This window comes from Guillardia theta, assembly GCF_000315625.1.
Source record: "Guillardia theta CCMP2712 unplaced genomic scaffold GUITHscaffold_77, whole genome shotgun sequence".
NCBI classification, from domain to species: domain Eukaryota; class Cryptophyceae; order Pyrenomonadales; family Geminigeraceae; genus Guillardia; species Guillardia theta.
This window is the reverse complement of record NW_005434597.1, coordinates 390641-411407: the sequence shown is the minus strand read 5'-3', so window position 1 is coordinate 411407 and position 20767 is coordinate 390641. Positions and strand designations below refer to the sequence as shown.

The following is a 20767-nucleotide window of genomic DNA, read 5'->3' as shown; positions in this document are numbered from 1 at the left end:
CGGGAGGGGTCTACTTGACATGACGCCTGAGGCTCAGGGACGTTATTGGAGCCCCGTCGCAGACACGATTCGTCGAGCTCTGGCACAGTGGGGTAAGAGATCATGTGATGAGGGACAAGGGCTGACGGCAAGCGAAAGATCGAGAGTGCTGTAGATTACTTCAGCCCCGGCTCGCAAGCTGCTGTCGTTCACGGACCTGCTCTGCAACAGACAGCGTGTGGCAAGTTTTACTACTGGGCGATGAAGCAGAAGTCGATGACCTGGTTGGTGTCTGTTTTCAGCCTGACGACCATGGCAGGGCGTGCTTGATGTTGCGGATCTCGCTCTTCTGGTTCGTGTTGCTCATGCAGGTCTTGTGCCTTCCCTGCTGCTGCGTGAGGTAGCTGCTCGGGTCTTGTCTTCCTCTCCTGACGGCCTCTCAGCTGGTTCTCCTTGCAGTCCTCCGATGAGAGGGAACGGGAAGCCAACCCTCTCTTTGCTCCCGAGCGAGTCCCTGACTTGCACGGCGACGGGATTCAGCCAGTGTGACCCCTGCGCTGTACTGCCCTCCGTTGTGCGTGTGTGCGACGATGCGATGTATGATAAAGATTTCAAGCTAAGTTTACAAAGCCTGGTCCCCTCCTCCGCTATCTCTCCTTCCCGCTGCGCTGGATCATCCCTGCCAGCTCTCCTCCCAGTTTCGACTAAAGTTGGAGTGAGAGGAGCGAGGAGTCGCATCAGCCACCTGTAGAGCGTCGCGCATGCAGTACGGTCGCCCCGCGCGCATCTCAGTCATGATGCCCTGACGCACCACCTGCCGTCGCTGTTGACAGGCTCAGAGGAGGCGAGGAGGCAAGGCAGCTGGTCAACCTGCAGCGACTCCCTTTTGATCTCCTTCCCGCAGAAGACTGCGACGAGCTTGAGCAGCAGCACCTCCAGCAGACTCTCACCTAACTCCCAGCTGCTCGTGGCTGCGCCCTTGGACGAGAGGAGATCAAAGACTCCTCGGACAGCCAAAGGCACCAGGCGGTCGAGCACCTGCCGCTCAGCTGAGGACGAGGAGGCAGCGCCGCATGGGAGGACCTCAGTGCCCATGGAGAGGTCGGGGCTGATGTTGCACTCCAGCAGCCAGACGTTGAAGCTGGCAGGCACAGTCAAGCTGAACCTCAACAAGGAACGGACGGACTTGTCATCAACAACATAGTCAAGACCAAACCATTCGAAACATCCTTCCTTGTTCTCAATCAGATCCTGCTTACACCATCAGCTGCAGCGATCCAGACGCATGTTGAAAATTCCTGGACGCAATGCAGGCACATGAGCGAGATTCTCCTTATTTGATCTTCAACTTTTTTCCAGAGGCTTGTAAAGACTGACATCACAACAAACCAGCTTTCAAGCAAACAATGTCGTCACCTCTCTCCGCCTTCAAAGTTTTCTTCCAGGTATTTCTTTAAAGTTTCCACACTCCACATGCTCCCGTCTTCTTCGCTGTCTTGCTCCTCGTACTTGCCACTCTTGACCTGCACACATCTGCTTCGAATCACACGCTCGCCCTCTGACCTCCCCCGCTCGCACCGGTTGCACAGATGCTTGAAGTGATTCTTGAGACTGTCGGCGTCCAGGCTGTGACTTTCTGTGCAGATTCTCATGTACGGCTCATGGATCCAGGCAGTCAACGGGTTCCAGTTGGAGACCTGCGCTGCTTCCTCACTCTGTGGAGGAGGAGAAACGAATCTCGCACCAGCGTCCACGAGCGAATGTCGAATTTCTTGTCATGGAGCAGGAGGCAGTTCTCGATGTACTTCTGCGCAATGGCGCCTTTCTTTCGGCCTTGAGGGCGTCAGGAAGCGGAGGAGAGAAAGTCTGCGCTACCAGCAGCATAACACAGCAGCTCCCTCATGCCGTCAAAGCACTTGATCCCGTTCCCTCGGGTGCCGCAGCCCGGCTTCACCAGCCACACGTTCCTCACCCCATCCATGCCAAACTTGACACGCTCGTCAAACACGCTGAGGCAGAAGAGTCACAGATAACCTGCACGTGCTCCAGCTTGAGGCGACTGAAGACGTCGGCGACTCTCTTGCTTACTTCCTCAGACGTCAACGACCGCCATTCGTGCGGGGGCTCTGAAGACGAAGGTCAGGGGAGGAGGAAGAGGAGGAAGAGGAGGAAGAGGAGGAAGAGGAGGAGGAAGAATGAGTGAGAGACCGAGATCTTTGGTCCTGGTAACCATGAAGGATTTCCACGACAAGTCCAATCGAATCCAGAGATAATGATGAATGCCCAACACTCCTGCTACATCTCCATCTTTATCTCCTTGCAGCAGCTTCTTTTTGTTGTCCAGAAACCTCCCAAGACTATCAACGGCAGCAAACATAACAGCAACTGATCTTATTACCTCATACAGATGTGAGTCGCGCTTTCAAGGATGTCATACTTTCGCTCCTGACTTGTCTTTGCTGCAGGATCTGTGAGCTCCATCCCCAGCATCTCTCGTTTGATCTCGACGGCTGCAGCTGTGAATATGAAATCTTCGATGAAGTCTGCTTGCTGCGTTCAGGACCGCTCGGCTCTGCTCGGCTCACAAACACCTTGCAGCTCCCAAGGGTTGTAGAGGTTGTACATGCGAGGAAAGAAGCTGTCAACTTCCATCCCGTCGAACCATCTCAACGACTTCAAGTTTCTGTTCAGACCCACCTGACTCTGTCTCACCCAACCACCCAACCTCCTCCTCCCTCTACCTTGGCGCCAAGCTCGCTGGCGGTACCGGGGAAATGATTTACAAACTGAGAGGAGGCGAGCTTGCCAAAGTCAATGTCTGCATGGCCGAGGGTCCACTTGAGGTCGAAGGCGTTGGAGTCCTCTTGCTGTTGCATAACTTTGATCCCCCTGTAGTGACGCACAAGAAGGAAAGTGAGCAACATGCAAGAGCTTGATGAGAAAAAGAAAGACATACCGACTCCTTGCCTCGTCTTTCACTGACTTGTTGCCCCCAACAAGGAAAAGAGTCGCCGCTGGCTTCTTGGACAAGTCTCCTCTGTTGTCATCGAGCTTCACTCAGCCGACAATCATGATCGCAGACAGGAACCTGAAGTGTGTCTTGTGTGACTTCTTCATGCGGATCAGCTGCCATGCTGGTGAGTCAGGCGGCGAGGAGGAGCAGCTGTCGCACATGCTGAGCTCCCGCTAGCTCGAAGTCTCCTCCCAGTATGTTGGTAGGAGGCAGAGGGTCCTCCTTGAGCCTGCTGACGTCAGCGAGGTCTAGGATAGAGTCCCCTCTACCTCTGCATCGCACTCTTGGAGGGTTTGAGCGCTTCGGGGGGCAGTTTTAGAATATCGGGATAGAAACAAGCGAGGGTCACCAGAGGCAGATTCTCTCTCGACGCTCGAGCTGCGCTTGAGAGGAGGAAAGACTGTTCTCTTGTCTTGATGCTGCTGCGATGGAAGAGGAACCGCAGCCTTGTTGAACAGACGTCAAAAATCGGGCGATACACAGCCAAACGTCAAACTCACGATCTGTTGGCTTTGAGGGTTTGACCTTTGAGCAACATCAGCATCTTCCTCTGTCTTCTGCACTAATCTTGAGCTAGCGATCTCATGGCTGGAGCGACGTCACACAACCACCGCCATGCTGATCGAGTCACCTCATCATACTCAGCATGACGCCCATCACATCTCTGAAAGAAACTTGAGACGCGTGGTGGCACTCACTTGCTACCTCTCGTCTGCTGTCTTGGGGTTGCCTCTGATAGACATGGCTGGGGTTGCCGGAGATGGCTTCCTAACAAGAGCGTCTCTATCGCGGTAGCCCGAGGTGAGGGACTTGGAACGAGTGACTTGGCGGTGACATGGTTTGCATGCAATTGAAAGGCCATTGACCTCCAGGCCATCAAATTTAAGACCATCCATCCTCATGCTGGGAGGTGCAGCAGATTGAGCAGGAGGAGGCCTCCACATTAGAGGCGTGAGGAGAGCGGCCTAGCGGGTCACCGCCATGGCTTGACAGTATCAACAAACGTGAGGTCAACGAGAGGACTACGAGCAAACAAGCTTACCAGACATCACCAGGATGTTATCGAAAGAGAGAACAGCTTCATCGTTCTACATCCTGTTGGTCCCTCCGCTCCTCTTGACTGACAGCCATCTCATCTTGACTTCGCTCCCGCTGTCATGAACCGAGAATCCATATTCCATTCCTATCAGGGTTCCGTTGCCCTGCCCCTCATACCGTCACCTACAAAAAATATCCTGCGATAATCCTGTAAACGTAATGAAAAATAGATTTGTGTTCGGGGCCGGATTGCAATGTCACGTCCTTGATGACAGGTAGCTGTACAATAAACTGACGCATAAAAAGCACAAAGAATTCAATTTATTTTTGCTTTTTGAAGTCTTTTATATAGAACGGGAATATAACTCGACCTCGGAATGTGGACTCCTCCGCGCACCACCCCACCTGTTCCATTTTATGACCCTACTAATTGATGGTATATACCCCACCCCCTCCTGTGTACCGGAAATCTTTCAACAAAAACCCTTTGCGTTGGAGCATTTTTTTTAGTTGGGGTCGTGAGAATTGCAAAGTGGGGCGGTCTGAAGGGAGGGGGTCCACGAAAAAGGGTGGGTGATGGCCTATGAAAAGGGGGGTAGGGGTTGTAACATAGTCGGGCAAGTTCTTGCTCCCACATTAGGGGGCTTATGGGCGCCAGAGACCTTAGACCTTAGGATTAGCTGTCCTTGCCGTTACACGGCGGTTTTAACCTTAGTCTGATTTTGAGACGTTGTGATATAGGGGAAAAGCAATCGAGTTTTCTTCTAAAATCACTCAATAATTTGTACCATGACCTTAACTTTTAGAGTTTTATTCTCTTTTTATTTCATTTTTGGAAGTGTTGGATTAGTAGTGAAACTGAAATGTTTGTGCAGAACGAGCGCTTGCAAGGTGTGTGAGATGTTAGCTTATGCTGTTGTAGGTGATGTTGCAAGCAAGTACAAGCATGATGAAGAACAGCTTAATGCATACGAGGTGTTGCATGGTCCAATTATATTACTCATGTTCTAATTACAATGAACACAGGAACAAAGTTAAGATGCACATTACAAACCATCACATGTACTGAATATCTGTTGCTAAACTTCACAGCAACGATGTCCACACACCTCAGCTCAACTCGCTTCCTATCAGATCCGTCGTGATGGTGTCAGACTCGGTTCTTTCACGAATCCAGGATGTATAGGAAGCTTGCCAGCCCTTGTTGTACTCTGTCCTGAGAACGAGGTATCCATTTGTGTTGCTAAATCTTGTCATTCATGCGTCGAGGTGAAGCCAAGAATTGATTGATGGATTGCCATTATACAAGTTTACCTCATAAAAGCCGTTCACCATGGGAGTCCTCACCATGAACACTGACATTCGCATCGCATTTTCGAATTCAAAACGCTTCCACTGCCCTCACGGTCCATGAAGCCTCCAACCCTATCCCTCAACTTTGAAGGTCTTGTCATTCCCTAGCTGCTGAGGCATCAATCCTCTTGTCTCACAATGAGAAGCACGCAACATACATGAGCCACGGGTTGATGCGCACTCGGAGCATCAGGTCGAAGGTGGTTTGACTCGAACGTCCCTCGCGCGGGGGGAAGGGAGAACTTTGAACTCGCAACGGTTGGTAAGCCAAAGGTTATGGTTGTCCAGGGGATTAGCTACTAATTGCTAATCCCCTGGGCGACCTTAGCAGGGGATTAGCCCTCCCTTTGACTAAAACATTTGTACCAGGAGCTAATCCTAAGGTCTAATCCCCTGGCGCCCATAAGCCCCCTAATTGTACCACGGGTCTACCTGTCATGAACAATGGACCACTACCCCCCCATCAGACATAAAATGATGGTCAAAGAGGGGTCCTACCTACGCGAGCCACCCACCAAGATCGATATCTATCTGGCCTACCCTTTCCTCTGTAATTGCACCCCCGCCTCTTGAACCCCTACCTACCCTGCCGAGACGACAGATTTCGACCACCCCTCCAAACACCCTTCATAGTACCTCATTTTCTACTGTGAGGTTCTAGTTGACCACCCCATGTCCTGGTATTTCGAGCCCCCACCCTTCACCTTTACAAGGGACCCTCTTGGCTCTTCGGACTTTGTCTTCCTCGCTATGCCACTGCTGTTTCCTCTGCCTCCCTTTCCCCGGCCTCCTCCTCTCCCCTCCCCTCCCCTCCCCTCCCCTCCCCTCCCCTCCCTTTCCACCCATCCCCGCCACATCCCTGCCCCCCTCCTCTCCTGCCATGGTTGCTCTGCCTCCTCCTCTCCTCGTGCCATCGTTGTTCTGCTTCCGTCTGCTTTCCTCTTTCTTGCCATTGCTCTCCTCCCGCTCGCTCTCACTTGCACAATCTCTGCAATCCTTTCATTGAGGCCATTGCTTAAAATCATAACTCTATTCTGATGTAGTAACATCGTTTATTCGTCATTCTTGCCTTATTTCACTTCCTCCTATTTTTGCTCTCAATCATTTTTGTCCCTGCCATACATCCAACCCACTCCTCGCGTCTGCTGATTCTAAGTGATCTGCTTACCTTTGTGCACGATCTATTTCCTGCGCCTCGCTTTCCAAACTTGATCAGCAAATATTGTTTTCCCTTTGTCCGTAACTGGATATGTTGATTGACCTCTGCTTAATCTCCCTCACCCGCTCACTCCCTCGTTGACTCCTTCATGCTGTTGACCTAATTTTGTCGTAGGTTGAGCAGAGATGTTTCTTCCCTTCTTTTCCGCAGATCTTCATCTTCCAAGTTTGGACTTCGTTGACACCTGTGATGGAAATAACTGCTTCTCCGTTATCGACTCTTACTCGTCCAGCAACACCAACGGTTTCACCGTGTACGACACCACTTCACCGACGTACACCGGTTCCGATGCTGTTCATGAGACTACTTCGTTGAACCAGACCTATGGATGGGGCTGTGAGAGTGGAGACGCTTATGGATCAGGTTGTGTGTGGGAGCGAGTTCGTAGATGAATGACGCTTGTGCTGCAGGAACTTCCTTTGATTCTGGCGTGGGCACCAATCAGTCCGATGCTGACATCTATCCCTACAATGCCGTCGCAGACAAGACCTCCATGCTCAGCTCTTCCTACACAGACTCGGCTGGCAACGTCTACACTGGCAACAACGGGTTCACCGTTACCGACAGCTACACCTGTGGCAGTGGAGATTGCGGAGGCTTCTCCATCAGCGACGTGTACGGGAACACGGCGTCCTCCTCGGCTGTGCAGCAGCTTCACGAGGTGACCAACAACAACACCTCCATGCTCAGCTCTTCCTACACAGACTCGGCTGGCAACGTCTACACTGGCAACAACGGGTTCACCGTTACCGACAGCTACACCTGTGGCAGTGGAGATTGCGGAGGCTTCTCCGTCGGTGACGTGTACGGGAACACGGCGTCCTCCTCGGCTGTGCAGCAGCTTCACGAGGTGACCAACAACAACACCTCCATGCTTTCCTGCTCCGAGTTCACCCACTGCGAGTCCACTGATGCTGCTGGCAACGTCTACGATGGCAGCAACGGGTTCACCGTTACCGACAGCTACTCCTGTGGCAGTGGAGATTGCGGAGGCTTCTCCGTCAGCGACGTGTACGGGAACACGGCGTCCTCCTCGGCTGTGCAGCAGCTTCACGAGGTCAACGCTCCTCAGACGCAGCTTGCGGCCCCTATTGCAGTGTCAGGAGTTGAGGTGAAAATTTGCTGAAGATTCATGCCACTTGTAGTGACCTGCAACAGGTCCCCAAGCCTCAGGCAAAGCCTGTCCGCCCAAGCCCTGGCCACCTCCTCTTCTGCGGCCATGCTCTTGCCTTTGGCGCTGTGTCTGCCACCATGCAGCTCATCAACGGCGAGAAGAAGGACTGGCGTGCTACCTTCGAGTCTGAGTCCTCCAAAGCCGCCAATGCCATCACCCCAGGTGACTTACGAGCTTTGAGGCTCCAAGGACGTGACTGACTCCCTTGGCAGTTGGTGGCTACGTCCTTCAGACTCACGTCTTCGGCAAGGAGGTCTCTGCCTAAGTACTCGGAGCCAGTGAGCTTAGACGATTTAGATCGGCCTGACGTGCAAGGTGTGATGAGAACATCTTGCAGTTGTGGATTGAGTTGTTTGTTGAGTTTGCTTTCATTTTGCAAACTAAAGCGAGTATGCCATAACATGGTCTCTTTTCGCTCGCGCTTTCTTTGTCACCTTCAGCTCTTGTTCGGATCCAAGTCGGATCTCAGAGCTGCCTTGTCAAGCCTGTTCCTGATCGCCTTGCCAAGCCCCTTGGCCTCGGTGCCCTGCGAGCGGGTCAGCACTTCGACATGGCATGTGAGAGGGAACATGAGCGAGGATGTCGGTCACGTCTGGCATCTCATCAAACGATCGCAGGACAGCAAACAGGTCGCGAGCGATGGACGACTGATCGCTCACGCTGTCCCCGCATGCCGCAAGCACGCATTGCCTCAGCTTCTCCCCGCCGCTTCGCCTCAGCTCCTCGAGGATGTCCTGGGGTGCCATGACGCCGAGCCAGGCCCTCCCATGCGAGTCCGCCTCGTCGGCTTCCTCGAGCTTCGCCAACACCGACTGCACGAAGAGAGCAGCGCTGCCCTCGACGACGGTCACGCCGGCACGAGGAGCGTAATGGCGGTACTTCATGCCCGGAGCTTTCGGCCGCTCCTTGACTGCCTCCTCCGTGGTGACCTCAGCAGAGTGCTGGTAGTCCATCACGGGGAGCCCCAGCACTGCCTGGATCTCCTCCCTCGAGATCTGACCAGCTCGTGAGCAATTTGCGTGACATGCTTGTTGCTCACCTTGCCGGGACGTAGGATGACCGGAGGGTCAACAGTGCAGTCGATCACTGTCGACTCTAGACCAACACTGCAGGTCTTTCCCCCGTCTACAACACCTGACTCGCATCATTGTCAATGAACATCTCCAGGCCCAGTAGCATCATCTTCATCATCATCGCTATGAACAACATCTCTATCATTGTCATCATCGTTGTCGCCACCATCACCATCACCATTTTCATCACGCGCATCTCAACTGCTCGTGCACCTTCAATGCGATCTCCCAAGTCGCACAAGACATGCTCAGCTTGAGTTGGACTCGGTCGACCGCTCGCGTTGGCGCTACGAGAGCATGAGAAGAGCACGAAGACGAACATCGCAAGCACTCAGACCTCGGGGCCGCAACTCCCACGTACTTGCCGAGGGCTCGCAAGAGCTTCAGAGCGATCGGATGATCGGGGACCCTCACAGCCACCTAGAGGCTCCGGTGAGGTCACGCAGCTCCACAGCTCCACAGGAGGACGAGAGGGATGGGACAAGAGCTCTCACCGTGTCGAGTCCAGCCCTCGCTCGCTCGCTCACCGTCTCCTTGTTTGCTCTGATGCAGATCGAGAGCGGCCCGGGCCAGAAGGCTTCCGCCAGCCTACGCGCAGTTGACGGCACCTGACCTCCTGCACTGTCATGTCAGGAATGAGAACCGAGAACAGAAACGCCGGAAGTTCAGGAAGAGGAAGAGGACGGAGAAGCGACAGGAATGAGAACCGAGAACAGAAACGCCGGAAGTTCAGGAAGAGGAAGAGGACGGAGAAGAACAGAATAGAGGTGAGAGGAGAGGAGAGGAGAGGAGAGGAGAAGCAACCTTCTGCACAAGCCTCCAGTCCTGCTTGCCCATCCGCAAAGTGAACGATCAAGGGATTATCTGCTGGCCTTCCCTTGGCTGCAAAAATCCTCATGACAGCAGCGTCATCAGAAGCCAGGGCTCCAAGACCGTATACAGTCTCAGTGGGAAACGCAACTGCCTTCCCCATCCTGCGCTTGTTGTGAGCTCAACGACATGGCAAGAGCATCTCCACCTGAGGGCCTCTGCTGCTGCTGCTATGTCTTCGTCGCTGTCGCCGTGCCATAGCTTACACCTGCTTCCCCCCCTTGCTTCTCTGCCTCTGTCTCGCCAGCCATCATGCAAAGAGATCCTCGCCTGAGCTGCTGCCTTAACCACCTAGACCTGAGCTCTCGTACGCAAAATGTTCCCGGAAGAAGCGCATGGAAAGCACTGGGGCTGCTTGCCGGCTTCACTCCGCGCACCCCCAGCAAGAGAAGAAACAACAACCCGATCGTCCTCACGTTTTGCCTTTCCACCCTCCCTGCCCTCCTTCCTCCCAGCAAGAAGCTCCGGTACAGAGACTAGCTGGAGAGGGTCCTATGGTCCCTAGTATCTCGTGACCTATTGTGGTCTCTCTTCTTTTCCTCCTCTCCTCTCCTCTCCTCTCCTCTCCTCTCCTCTCCTCTCCTCTCCTCTCCTCGCGCTAATCTCCCTTCTCCTCAACTTTCTCTTCAAGTTTTGTCCAAGACTTTTCTACTCAACGCACGTGCGGCCCGGACAGCCGGCGGCCTGGCCCGGGGGCCGGCGGAGCCCGGGCGGCCGTTCCGATCGCCGTCGGACGGTACGGTCCGACCCGGGCAAGTATCAGCACAGTTATTAGTAGCCCCTTTGAGGCTTTTATACTGATTTTGTTTTTGAAAAATTGACATACAAATACACTTGCAAGGTCTGCCATGTAACCTAATGCTATTGAAGGTTGGAATCCACAAAAAGTGGCTTGTCCCAAGCAACAAACCAGCGCCCTACTGAATAATAGAGAATTCCATGCCGTGCAAGGTAAGCCTGTGAAACAGTTGAGAACAAGTCCAACTTGACTGGCAAGTGCTCACCACTGCAAGCACCATCGCCGAATCAAATCGGGAGTTTGAAATCTCTTCAGCTAAGCTTGAAATAGTCGACAACCAATCGATCCCGTCAAGACTGCAATGTGGTCATTCCAAACATTGAAAGCAGCAAAACTCACCACAAGTATGTTGCAAGCAGGAATACAAGATTTTCCAACGAGACTTGAGGCTCTGGGACAGCAATACGCCAAGCAGTGAGCCATCTGTAGCTCCGTCATAATTCATCCTTGAGCAACATTAGAGGTAAAAGACCTAGTTTGTCCTCTTTGAAACCCATGTTGTGTTCTCAACCTTCGATCTGCAATTCATCAAAGGAGACTCAGCCAACAACATTCTTGATGAAATATCAAAGATTCAAAAAATCTTCACCGAGGTCTGGACCGTGCAGACCTCCATAAAGCAAAGCAGTCTGCTTTACTCCATCCTCCTGCATACAATCAGAGAAGAGGTGACCTGGCTTGTCAATCAACCTTTAATCGCAAGATCTCGTGAATTGCTTCCTTGTTCCTTTCGGAGATTATCACAGTCTGAGGTCCATCACACGCCATCGTCCCCGAAACCAGGAGCTGAACAAAAAGCAAACATTACCTCATCTAGTCTGTGAAATTCAGACAAGAATGTACCTGTCCAAAAGCAAGTTTTCCAAGCGACCTGAAATTAAAGGACCTAACGCTGTCTAGCATCGCCATCAAAACTTCACTCAAGGATCCTTTCTCAGACATGGCCCAGTCTAGCATCAGCATTGCTCCCTCTGGACATGGCACCAGCCATATCGGTGCTCTCAACCATTTTCTGATCAGGTCGCGTAGTGATTCAGGCAGCCTACGAAAATTTCCCGTACCCCATCCGGCCATTGCAGCCTGAAAGGCGTTCGGCGGAAGACCTTCACCTCTCTGGGCTTGAAGAGTCTTAATCGTTTTCCGATCAAGATCAGCAAGGAACCAATTTTCTCGACAGTAATCAATTGCTTCCAGCTGGGCTTGGAAACCGTTCCTAGCTGCCATCACTCGCTCGTCGTTTGCTGGAACTAACGTTTCCTTGAGTCGTTTCCAGCCAGCTTCGTCGCGTTCAACCACGTCTTCATCGACAATAAGCTCATACAAAACTTTTTCATACTGCGAAGTTGCATTCAGCAATTGCCTATAATACAGAGGATCTGCCAAGTGCACCATCGAGAACAAATCAACTTGATATTCTTCATCCGAAGACTTGGGTTTAAAATACGAGACGACAGCAGTCTGTAGCTCGAACCATCTCGTATCCGTTCGAATCAGCCTCAGAAATGAAGGACTGCCATTGTCGGACGATGACACAGATGGCTGGGGGTAATTGTACAGACTTTTGAACTCCTGCTCCATCTGATTTTCATTTTGATTCATGACCATACTTTGCAGACGCGTTCTAGTTCTTGCGTGTATTCTGCAGCATCTTGATGTGAAGGCTGGAGCCATGGAAGGATTAAAGGTAGGGCTGAAAGCTTGCACTTGTGTCTGAGACGCCACCACCAGAAATAATTGAAAACTTGCGAGCTTGGTCAGGTATGTCATCTGCCAATCACGCATTCATGTAAGCACTCAAACATTCTAAAGTCTATCAAAACTGTAGTATCATATATCATATTCTGATCTGATATCCTACTAAAAAAGCCAGTGCAAACATCTATGTGTATGAGCAGTCCACTCTACGCGACTGTATAATGTCATCCCTTGAAAAATAAGAGGGGAACATAATTCGTATCTATGAAGAAAAAGGGAACAAGCATGAATAAACTATATCATCAGGCATTCGATGATGATACAGACATGTCTTTGACATCAGAATCACGCATCTTCTCATGCTCTGACTCCCTCGGGTCCTCCATGAATCCTCCCCACAGTCTCCCGCCCATTCCGCCATGCTGTGCTGCAACCCCTCGTTGCGACCCTACAACATTTTACAATTTTTAGTATATGTACATGTATATAAAATTCGAATTCTGGTACAAATGTTATTGCACTTGCTACAAAGATAAAACTTTAGTAAATTATATAATAGATTTGTAACTTGCTTGAAGGCGCGGCGGGGCCCACTCCGAGGCTCGCCGGAACTTCCCGCGGTGGACTCGGATTGAACGAACCCCGGGCCAAGCATCCCAAGTCCCGGACAGCCTGGGCCCGGCGGACTCGGAGCCCGAGTCGGCTTCGCCGTCGGAGTCCGACCGGGCGCCGTATCGGACGGACGTCAGAAAGTCACACAAACACTGAACAAGAAAATGTAACGCCGCCGCGCTGTGTCTGATGAACCGGGTCACCGGGTGCCGCACTGCCCGCGCCGGGCAGTCCGGTGACCAAGCCTCGGGGTCATCGGAGTCCGATCGTCGACGCCCGGCCGGGTCCGCCGGACCCCGGCGCGCCGCCGCCGCTCAGTGGTGCCACCGTACGGTGACTGCAGTGCCACGGTGGGGCCGCCTCGGGACCGCCGCCCGGCGTTCAACACACCGTTTCACAGTGACACTCACGGTGACTGTTAAACGGTTCAACGCTTCAACTTAGCCTCAGGGCCGAGTCATGGCACGGCACTGCGGCAGCCGCCGCGGAGTCTGGGCCGCGGCCCGTGACTTGGGAGTCGGCCGCGGGCGGATCACTCAGTGACTCGAGTCATGGCCGCCGTGGCCGTGGCCCGCTGACCTGGCAGTCACGCCCGGGACGGTGCCACGGCCCTGAGAAGTACGGCCGGTAGCCTCCGGATGCCGGGCATGCCGTAGAGTCGGGCGGGAAGGCCAACGCACAGCGGCAGCCTCCCGGCAGCTCCCGGCCGACTACCGTACAGTACCATGGGGCCCGCCCGGCGTTCAACCCGCGCAGTTCGATCGGACTGTTTTCCTGAAACTGCTGACCAATTCCCTTCCAAAAAAGATTCCTTGGCATGGTCTTTGTTTTAACTCCCCGCGAAAAGTAGTACTTTCGACTTATGACCGTCATTGAAATAAAGGCCACAGACAGAGTCGACCATTGAACGCACACGGAGAAACTCAGCTCCAGACGTTTGCCAACAAAACCCGGCGTCAAGTCTACTTGATTGTTCGCACGATCCTTCTCAGTCACTGAGTGATCTCACGATGTCAGAATTCCTCAGGGAGGGGCAGACTGCTTGTGAGAGTTGGAATTTCTCGTTGCTGGACAACATTGTTGAGAAAGAGGCGTACGCGGATGTCCCGATTGAAGATTTGGATTCCAAAGACGGATTCAATTGTGAAGACATCTTTGAAGACAGCAGGCATTCGGAATCTGGAAGTATACAATCCAATGCCGATCATGATACTGAGGTTTCAACTCTTGGAGTTGAGCATGGCGAATCCGAAGATGTTGTCATGGTTAGAACTAGAAAAGGAGGTCACTCTGAGACTATCATAAGGATAGACAAAACCATGCTTGAGCAACATTTTCATGAGAAAATGGAAATTGCTGCAAAAAGTCTTGTGAGTTCCCTGAATATCATTTTCCCCTTGAAGTGCACTGATGAATCTGGGCAGGGTGTGGGCAAGTCGACGATGAAGCTTGTTTGCAGGAAACTTGGTGTATTGAAATGGCCGTATACAAGCAAAGGAGTTAGGAGAAATCGGATGAAAACAAAGTAGACTCCCCGAGGTTGAAATTGTTTCAGTGATGGATAGGTGAAACTTGTTCTGTAATATCGTTGCTTCTTGTGATAAGATGCGGACTTTGTACAATGATTTGAAATAGTCTCTCTCCGCTTTGCAATACAAGCCAATTTGTCACCATTGATAGTATAGAGATGGTCATCCACATTGTTATTATGGATCCGAAAGGCTTTCACTGTCAGTTACCATGGCAGCCTCTCTGACTCACCCCGACCGTACCGACCGTACTCGCTCAATCCTGGCATGCCATGATACGATTCCGGCGGGCCCGGGCCCGTGACAGTGACCCAGTGTCACCCGGTTATCGGAACCACAGGCTCCGTGTCTCCTGGTAGGGTCTCCGGAGCCTGCGGCAGTCACCGCGGCCGACTCTCGGCGAGGCCCCCGTCTGACGGGACTCAGTGAGCCGCTCGGAGCGGCCCGGCCGGACTCTCCGCCGGGAGTCACCCGGTGACCGTGACCGTGGCACGCCGGTTCAACGGTTCAACTGCTGTGCAGTGAGTGGCAAGTCACGCCGGACTCAGTCATCGGAGTTCGCCGGCACACGGGTGACTGGACGCCGGGGCGGGCTAAGTTGAATGAAAATTGAGAAAACCAGTAGGATTTGAATTTGAAATTGCCGCCATGCAAGTTCGGTCTGCGTCCATCATGGCCACAAGGAGGGCGACAGCTTGATCGGACCTACCGTCAGTCGCAGAGCCTTCTCTCAGTGAATCTATCCACCCATCAACTCCTCTATCTTGATTTGACTTGAACCATCTCGACAAGAAAAGGAAATAGCGTTAGACTCTTTGGACGTCGAACCGACAAGAGGATTGAGGAGACCAAGAACAGTATTATCAGAGAGAACAAGTGAGCCTAGGAGCCTAAACCAAGATTCCTTGAAACGTTATTTCATATCGACGAGATTCAACTCTGGTGTTAGAGCTGGTCGTGAAAGAAATCAAGTTTGTTGTGGACGCGGAATTTGGTTGAATTCGCATTTGTTTGAGAATCGCAAAGTTTAGACAGTGATTGAGCATATCCTTGCCTTTGAAAGGATGAGCGAACAATGGCTCTGTGAACTGAGTGCCACAGTCTGTATGGGAGCACACCAGCGCTTGGGAGCAATGTCGAAGCTCCGAATGATCGACAATGAATTGTTACGAATGATCATCGACTACGTTGTGGAGGTATGCATACTTTCTTTGCCACGAACAGCTCTAAGTATTGATCAGAGCACGGGCGTCCAGAGATGGAAGTATCTTCACGGACAGGACAAGCTTGCGCTGACTGACTTCACCACTTTCCGACATGTTGTGCACGGAACCTTAGTGCAGATCTCTCACGGTGATTCAGCATGCATTCGATATCAGATACCGGCCCAACCCGTCAAGCTCGCAGACAATGGCGAGTACTACGAGGATGACTTCCGTGCAAAAGGTTCAATTTGCCAGCTGGACCAGGGCAAAGGAGATCGAGTGCCTGCCGATGGGATCATGGCTGGCAAGTGGCAGGTGTCGTATCATGGCCCCAACATCTGCATCTCGAACGTCAAACATTCGGGTCAGGTACTATTGTAGCTCAGCCCTATTGCTCCATCATTGCTGATCTGACATTGCAGACTTTGATGCTGCATGGAGACGGCTTTCTCTATGTGCCCGAAACATCGCCTGTGATCTCAATGCTCGGACTACCAGAGCCTCTAGCTCTGAAGGTTGTTGAGAACTCCTTTCAATTTACAGCTCGTGAACGGGTCGATTTTTTCCCGTGATATTTTGTGTTAAGGAAATCTTTGTAGCATACGTCTTCATCAAATAATAAAAAGAATAGCACTTCATCAAAATCAAGGGGATGCCTCGTTCAAAGCAGTCTGGTTCGGGGAGAATACAAGTCATCTGCTCATGTGTCGCAATCGACGAGATCAGTCACAGTCATTTCTGCGAGCGAGCTTCTTCATGCTCTGGTGGCAAACACATCATGAAAATTTACAACTTGACAGAGAATTCACAGACCTGCTGTTTCTTTTCTTCCAGACGACGATCATTAAACTTTCCCTGAACAATGTAGACCATTTATATAAAATCGCATCGGAAATCGTCACAATGCAACCTTGGTTTTGCTATTCATGTTTCTTTCCTTCTGCATTGAGATCATCAGTTCACGCAAGTAGAAATCAACACAGAAAAGACCGGCAATGTGGCGGCATCAGTGAGAATATCATTCAGCTTCTCCATGCATTGGTTGTAGTTTCTCTGTATCAGCAACTGCTTACCATACAATTTTGATGCGAAAACATGCCCGCTACCTGTCTCACTTTATGTTCTTCAGACGTTACTACTAGCTCATCATTCTTGTTGATCTTGGAAGAATAAATATCTTTCAAGCGAATCATGGCCTGCCGCGCCTTCAACATCCCTCCGACAAACAATCTGAATCAGTACCTCTTTAGGGAGGTTGATATCCTGCAGCCTGACTCTCATATCTACTTTAGATTCTGTCTTGTTGACATGCTGCCATCGTGTCAGCTGTATCCAACAACCACATTCAAGCCCTGTAGGAATTACCTGACCCCCTGGCCCTGACGACCGCGCAAACTTTATTATGAGCTTGCTTTCGTCCACGTATGGAATATGTATCAACCTGAATCCTGCTTCAACGATAGCTCAGCAAGATAACAGAAAAACCTTTTGCGTAAGATAGAGAGTATGTGAGTCGGACGAGTACACAACCAGGAGGTGTTCGACTTTCCCCACCTTGCCAATGTCAGTTGTTTTAACGAGTAGATCCGAGGGGACGTTACCCAGCTCTGATCATTACAATCGAAGAAGCTCTCGGTACCCTCTCCCCCCAATGATCTTCCAGCCTTGCTGATTCAGTCGAGTTGAGGATGGTATGGAACTCTGTTGAGTTGCTCTTCCTATCTCGTCGCCTACTCCCTTGCAGTCTCTTCTATCGCTCTTGTATATCTCATGCCTTCGTTTGTCTCCACAAAGTCACGAGCAGTCAGAAACCTGCTGCCTCGTGAACATGTCCGAAGCGGGCACGGTCACGTGAATCAGTGATTGGACCGTATCGCCGGACTCGGCGGGATTGCCGGGCCCGCGGCCGCCCGGCCGGGGGCCCGCCGCAGCCAGGCTGCGGGCACTGCGCCGGGGCACTGGGTCCCGCAACCCGTTGAACAGCAGTGCCGCTGTGCCGCATGCCGGTACTGGCAAACCTTCAGAAGACTCAGTCCAGGCTGAGCGCAGTGCGCCGGGCCGCCGGGCAGTGCGCCGGGCAGTGCGCCGGGGCAGTATGAGGGTGATGATGTTCGCTGATCTGAAATGGCGGGTGGGAAGGGATCAGAGCACGGTTAAACGTAAAGAAAGGAGCGAGGGCGAGGGAGAGAGGAGTGCTAGGAACTGGATGAGAAGCTAGTTGACGCCCCTACATGCGTGACAGCAAGTGACAGAAGCCCTTATCCCCTCTGACTCCTCCATGTTCAGTTGAGGCGTTAGGATGCGTTGAATTCCTTTTGAACACTGTCAGCGAATGATTGAGCTGATTGATCGAGCATGTCGAGATTCCATGACATCTGATTGACCACACTGTTTCTGTTGCTTTACTTCCATGCCACTTCCTGTCTTTCCCATTATCTCCATGGAAGCTTGGGTGCCCCAGTCAGTTTGTTGGGAAACGTACCTGAGTACATTTCATGCTTCTGAATGACATATCAGGTTTTGCCATTATGGGCGCGGGCTCCTCTACCAAGAAGAAGCCATTTTCTAACCTAGATCAGGCAAGGCCGGCGAAGGTTCGCCATGTTTACACCGCACCTGGACGCACTAACACTTTCTTTGTAGCCAACGGCAGGAGATAATCTTTCAGGTCCAACATTCATTTCAGAGTTGAACGCCTTGATTTATACTGACTGCTGTGTCTTGAAGCCATCAAAGATGGTGCGAGCATCGAGAGAGACAAGAAGGGGAAGCAAGGTAGCAAGTCTGAGCAGGAGGTTCAGGTGTCTTATCGTATGCTAGCTGATGCAGTAAGCGAGTCGGACGAAGAACAGGCGTCAGATGAAGAAGTTTTGAGCACTCAGGATGAGGTATGGGAGGAGACAACTTGCTGTATGCACGTGAACTTTCGATCAGACGGAAGATGAGTCGACAGAAGGCAGCGGCGAGGGGGAGTCAGAGGATGAAGATGAAGAATCCGCACAGACGAGAACTGAGGAATCGAATGACGAGTCGAGGCAGGAGGAGGTGGATGCTCTGTCTGTGGGGGTTCGAATGACTTGAATGGCAGGGCAACACAAAGCATGTGCAGTTCTCAGATGAAGAATATTTGAACTCCAACAAGTTTGTCACGGACCTCTTCTTTGCCGCTCAAGAAGGAAACGTTGACGAATTCAAGTAAACGCTGCTTGTCTATCAGGTTGTATGCAGAACATGATTCGTGATCTTTCAGGAGTATCCTCCGACCGAATGTTGATGTTGATGCATATCAAGACGACGAGGCTCGATACATGCGATACTCATTCAGCTATCTCACGGAATTTTTAACCCACAGGGCAATGGACTACTGCATACTTCTGTTAAGCACGGAAATACAAGTGTCACAGCTTGGTTGATACAAAGCGGCTCGAATCTTCTCAAGTGAAAGCTGTTCTGATATCCAACACATGGTTACTGGGTTATCGCAGAAAGAATATGCAAGCGCAGATTCCCCTTCACTTGGCTGTGAACCTTCCCAACTTGGAAGTGGATGAAAATTCTTATAATGGTGTAGATTCTCATTTCCGACGTCAATGCTGTACGCCTCTTGCTACAGGTGCTTCTGATTCATCTCCTCGCTTCTTTCCCCGATGATTGGTTTTCGTTCAGCAAAGGGCAATCGAGCAACTCAGTGCGGTGGATTCTGTGAGTTGAGATGCTGAGATTTGGCAACTTGGATGATATCAGGATACATTCTTTCACACGAGCTTTCTGTTGTTGCAGAATGGATTGGACGCAATGCTGTTGGCAATGAAGAAAGCCAAGCTGAACATGGTGAAGGTAGCTGACTGTAAGGGAATGGACGGGAGGATAACTCAGTGTTGTTGCTTTCCTATAGCTGCTACACGAAGAGTACGAAGTTCAGCTTAAGCGAGAGGCTGGAAGAAAAACTTCGATGCACATGGTGAGTATCAAGAGAAAACCTTGCGAAGATTCTTGTTCCAATATCAGCCAGGTGGCCGAATCTGGAGATTTACCAACGGCAGAATATCTCTTGGATGGGATATCAAATGACGCGGACAAGATCAAATTTCTGAACAGAAAAGACAAGGAGGTGGTTTGATGTTATGCTGAAAGCCCTCGATCACCCTTGCGACAGGGGAACACAGCACTGCATATCCTGGCGAAGAGCATGACTATCGGGTTTGCTTGCTGAGAGCTTGGATATGAATCTTGATGTAGTTGCACGCAGAGCACCAGATGTCACGGCACGGCTGCTGCAGGAAAGATTGTGGAGGAGGAGGAGGAGGAGGAGGAGCCATTGCTAGAAGATGACAAGTGATGAGCAGGAGGGCGTCACAGCAGACATCACAAACCGTGAAGGTGAAACTCAAAAACTTGCTCAACTTCACCGGCTGCAGCCGAATGCTCCTCTCTCCTCAATTCATCTCTCTCCTCCTCTCCTCCCTCCCTCCTCCTCTCTCTTGACCCTCCTCATTCTCCTCGCCGCCAGGTTTCACTCCTCTCGAGGTTGCTCAGATCCACAAGGTCGACGATCTTCTTTTCCTTCTTCCTCCTCACACCCACCCAGCGTCCTGCAATCGTCGCGCTGTTGCAGGCTAGAAAGCCTCTTGACTCCTCGCGTCTGGATGCCGTTATGGTCTGCAGTCAAATCTTGACCTGAACGTGGCTCGGTCCTGACGGAGGCTGAAGGTGTTCGGCGAGGACGAGAGCCTCGTTTCGAAGCCGAACGATGCCCTGCTGAGAGGTCTGAACACTGATTCTTAGGAAGATCCTTACTTGCTGCCAAGAAATCCACAAGGAACTCTGTGACGCCATTAAGGTAGCTGAAGGTAAATCGTCAACACTTTCCAGCCTGTTGGTGATCTGCTTTTGAAACTCATTGTGATCCTCTGCAGGAACTTTCAGCATGAAAGAAATTGTTCGAGAATCGAGCGGGCTGGACGTCTATTTCACTGTCAGCGTCACTCGATCTTGACTTCGTCATCTCATTCGTTTTCCTGCAGATATTCCCAGAGTCGAGCAGCTGGAGGACGTCAAAAGAGCTCTGGGGAATGTCAGCGATGCAGGAGAATGAGTTGCGATAGATCTTACCATCATCTCGCAGCCTGACAAGACAGTTCAAAGACTCCTCGAGCGTTCTCAGGTACCTTCTACCTCCTCCTCCTCCTCCTCCTCCTCCTCCTCCTC

At 51.6% G+C, this 20767-nt stretch overlaps 7 protein-coding genes across 7 annotated transcripts; 3 read left to right on the top strand and 4 right to left on the bottom strand.

The window, feature by feature from the left end:
- Window positions 1-766: 766 nt before the first annotated feature.
- GUITHDRAFT_89174 (hypothetical protein) lies at window positions 767-1960 on the bottom strand (the record flags this gene model as incomplete). The annotated part of the gene is made up of 10 exons (XM_005826207.1): window positions 767-802; window positions 850-887; window positions 930-1017; window positions 1063-1120; window positions 1166-1230; window positions 1278-1341; window positions 1396-1512; window positions 1558-1676; window positions 1724-1812; window positions 1855-1960. Coding segments are annotated over 10 exons (780 nt in total), but the record flags the coding sequence as incomplete, so codon positions are not given.
- A 4754-nt stretch (window positions 1961-6714) lies between these two features.
- On the top strand, window positions 6715-8041 carry GUITHDRAFT_165022 (hypothetical protein; the record flags this gene model as incomplete). Its single annotated transcript, XM_005826206.1, has 4 exons — window positions 6715-6965; window positions 7013-7713; window positions 7761-7938; window positions 7989-8041. Exons 1-4 carry the CDS (start codon window positions 6728-6730, stop codon window positions 8039-8041), a joined length of 1170 nt encoding a protein of 389 aa, XP_005826263.1. The 5' UTR covers window positions 6715-6727.
- A 171-nt stretch (window positions 8042-8212) lies between these two features.
- Window positions 8213-9822, bottom strand: GUITHDRAFT_143681 (hypothetical protein; the record flags this gene model as incomplete). Its single annotated transcript, XM_005826205.1, has 7 exons — window positions 8213-8302; window positions 8346-8771; window positions 8816-8910; window positions 9063-9136; window positions 9187-9269; window positions 9344-9465; window positions 9654-9822. 7 exons carry the CDS (start codon window positions 9820-9822, stop codon window positions 8213-8215), a joined length of 1059 nt encoding a protein of 352 aa, XP_005826262.1.
- A 758-nt stretch (window positions 9823-10580) lies between these two features.
- On the bottom strand, window positions 10581-11910 carry GUITHDRAFT_143680 (hypothetical protein; the record flags this gene model as incomplete). The annotated part of the gene is made up of 7 exons (XM_005826204.1): window positions 10581-10676; window positions 10724-10814; window positions 10858-10941; window positions 10991-11036; window positions 11129-11165; window positions 11209-11304; window positions 11362-11910. The coding sequence occupies 7 exons, from the start codon at window positions 11908-11910 to the stop codon at window positions 10581-10583; spliced, it is 999 nt and encodes a 332-aa protein (XP_005826261.1).
- A 3550-nt stretch (window positions 11911-15460) lies between these two features.
- GUITHDRAFT_114716 (hypothetical protein) lies at window positions 15461-16178 on the top strand (the record flags this gene model as incomplete). The annotated part of the gene is made up of 5 exons (XM_005826203.1): window positions 15461-15550; window positions 15596-15707; window positions 15762-15928; window positions 15982-16074; window positions 16146-16178. 5 exons carry the CDS (start codon window positions 15461-15463, stop codon window positions 16176-16178), a joined length of 495 nt encoding a protein of 164 aa, XP_005826260.1.
- Window positions 16179-16281: 103 nt separating this feature from the next.
- GUITHDRAFT_114715 (hypothetical protein) lies at window positions 16282-17174 on the bottom strand (the record flags this gene model as incomplete). The annotated part of the gene is made up of 9 exons (XM_005826202.1): window positions 16282-16320; window positions 16373-16414; window positions 16470-16499; window positions 16550-16612; window positions 16675-16755; window positions 16802-16870; window positions 16925-17000; window positions 17045-17113; window positions 17161-17174. 9 exons carry the CDS (start codon window positions 17172-17174, stop codon window positions 16282-16284), a joined length of 483 nt encoding a protein of 160 aa, XP_005826259.1.
- Window positions 17175-18087: 913 nt separating this feature from the next.
- GUITHDRAFT_114714 (hypothetical protein) lies at window positions 18088-20664 on the top strand (the record flags this gene model as incomplete). The annotated part of the gene is made up of 17 exons (XM_005826201.1): window positions 18088-18153; window positions 18203-18227; window positions 18287-18334; window positions 18389-18447; window positions 18648-18754; window positions 19045-19081; window positions 19131-19172; window positions 19226-19261; window positions 19340-19396; window positions 19455-19520; window positions 19572-19670; window positions 19716-19759; window positions 20096-20216; window positions 20270-20324; window positions 20368-20409; window positions 20476-20534; window positions 20584-20664. The coding sequence occupies 17 exons, from the start codon at window positions 18088-18090 to the stop codon at window positions 20662-20664; spliced, it is 1044 nt and encodes a 347-aa protein (XP_005826258.1).
- Window positions 20665-20767: the final 103 nt, after the last annotated feature.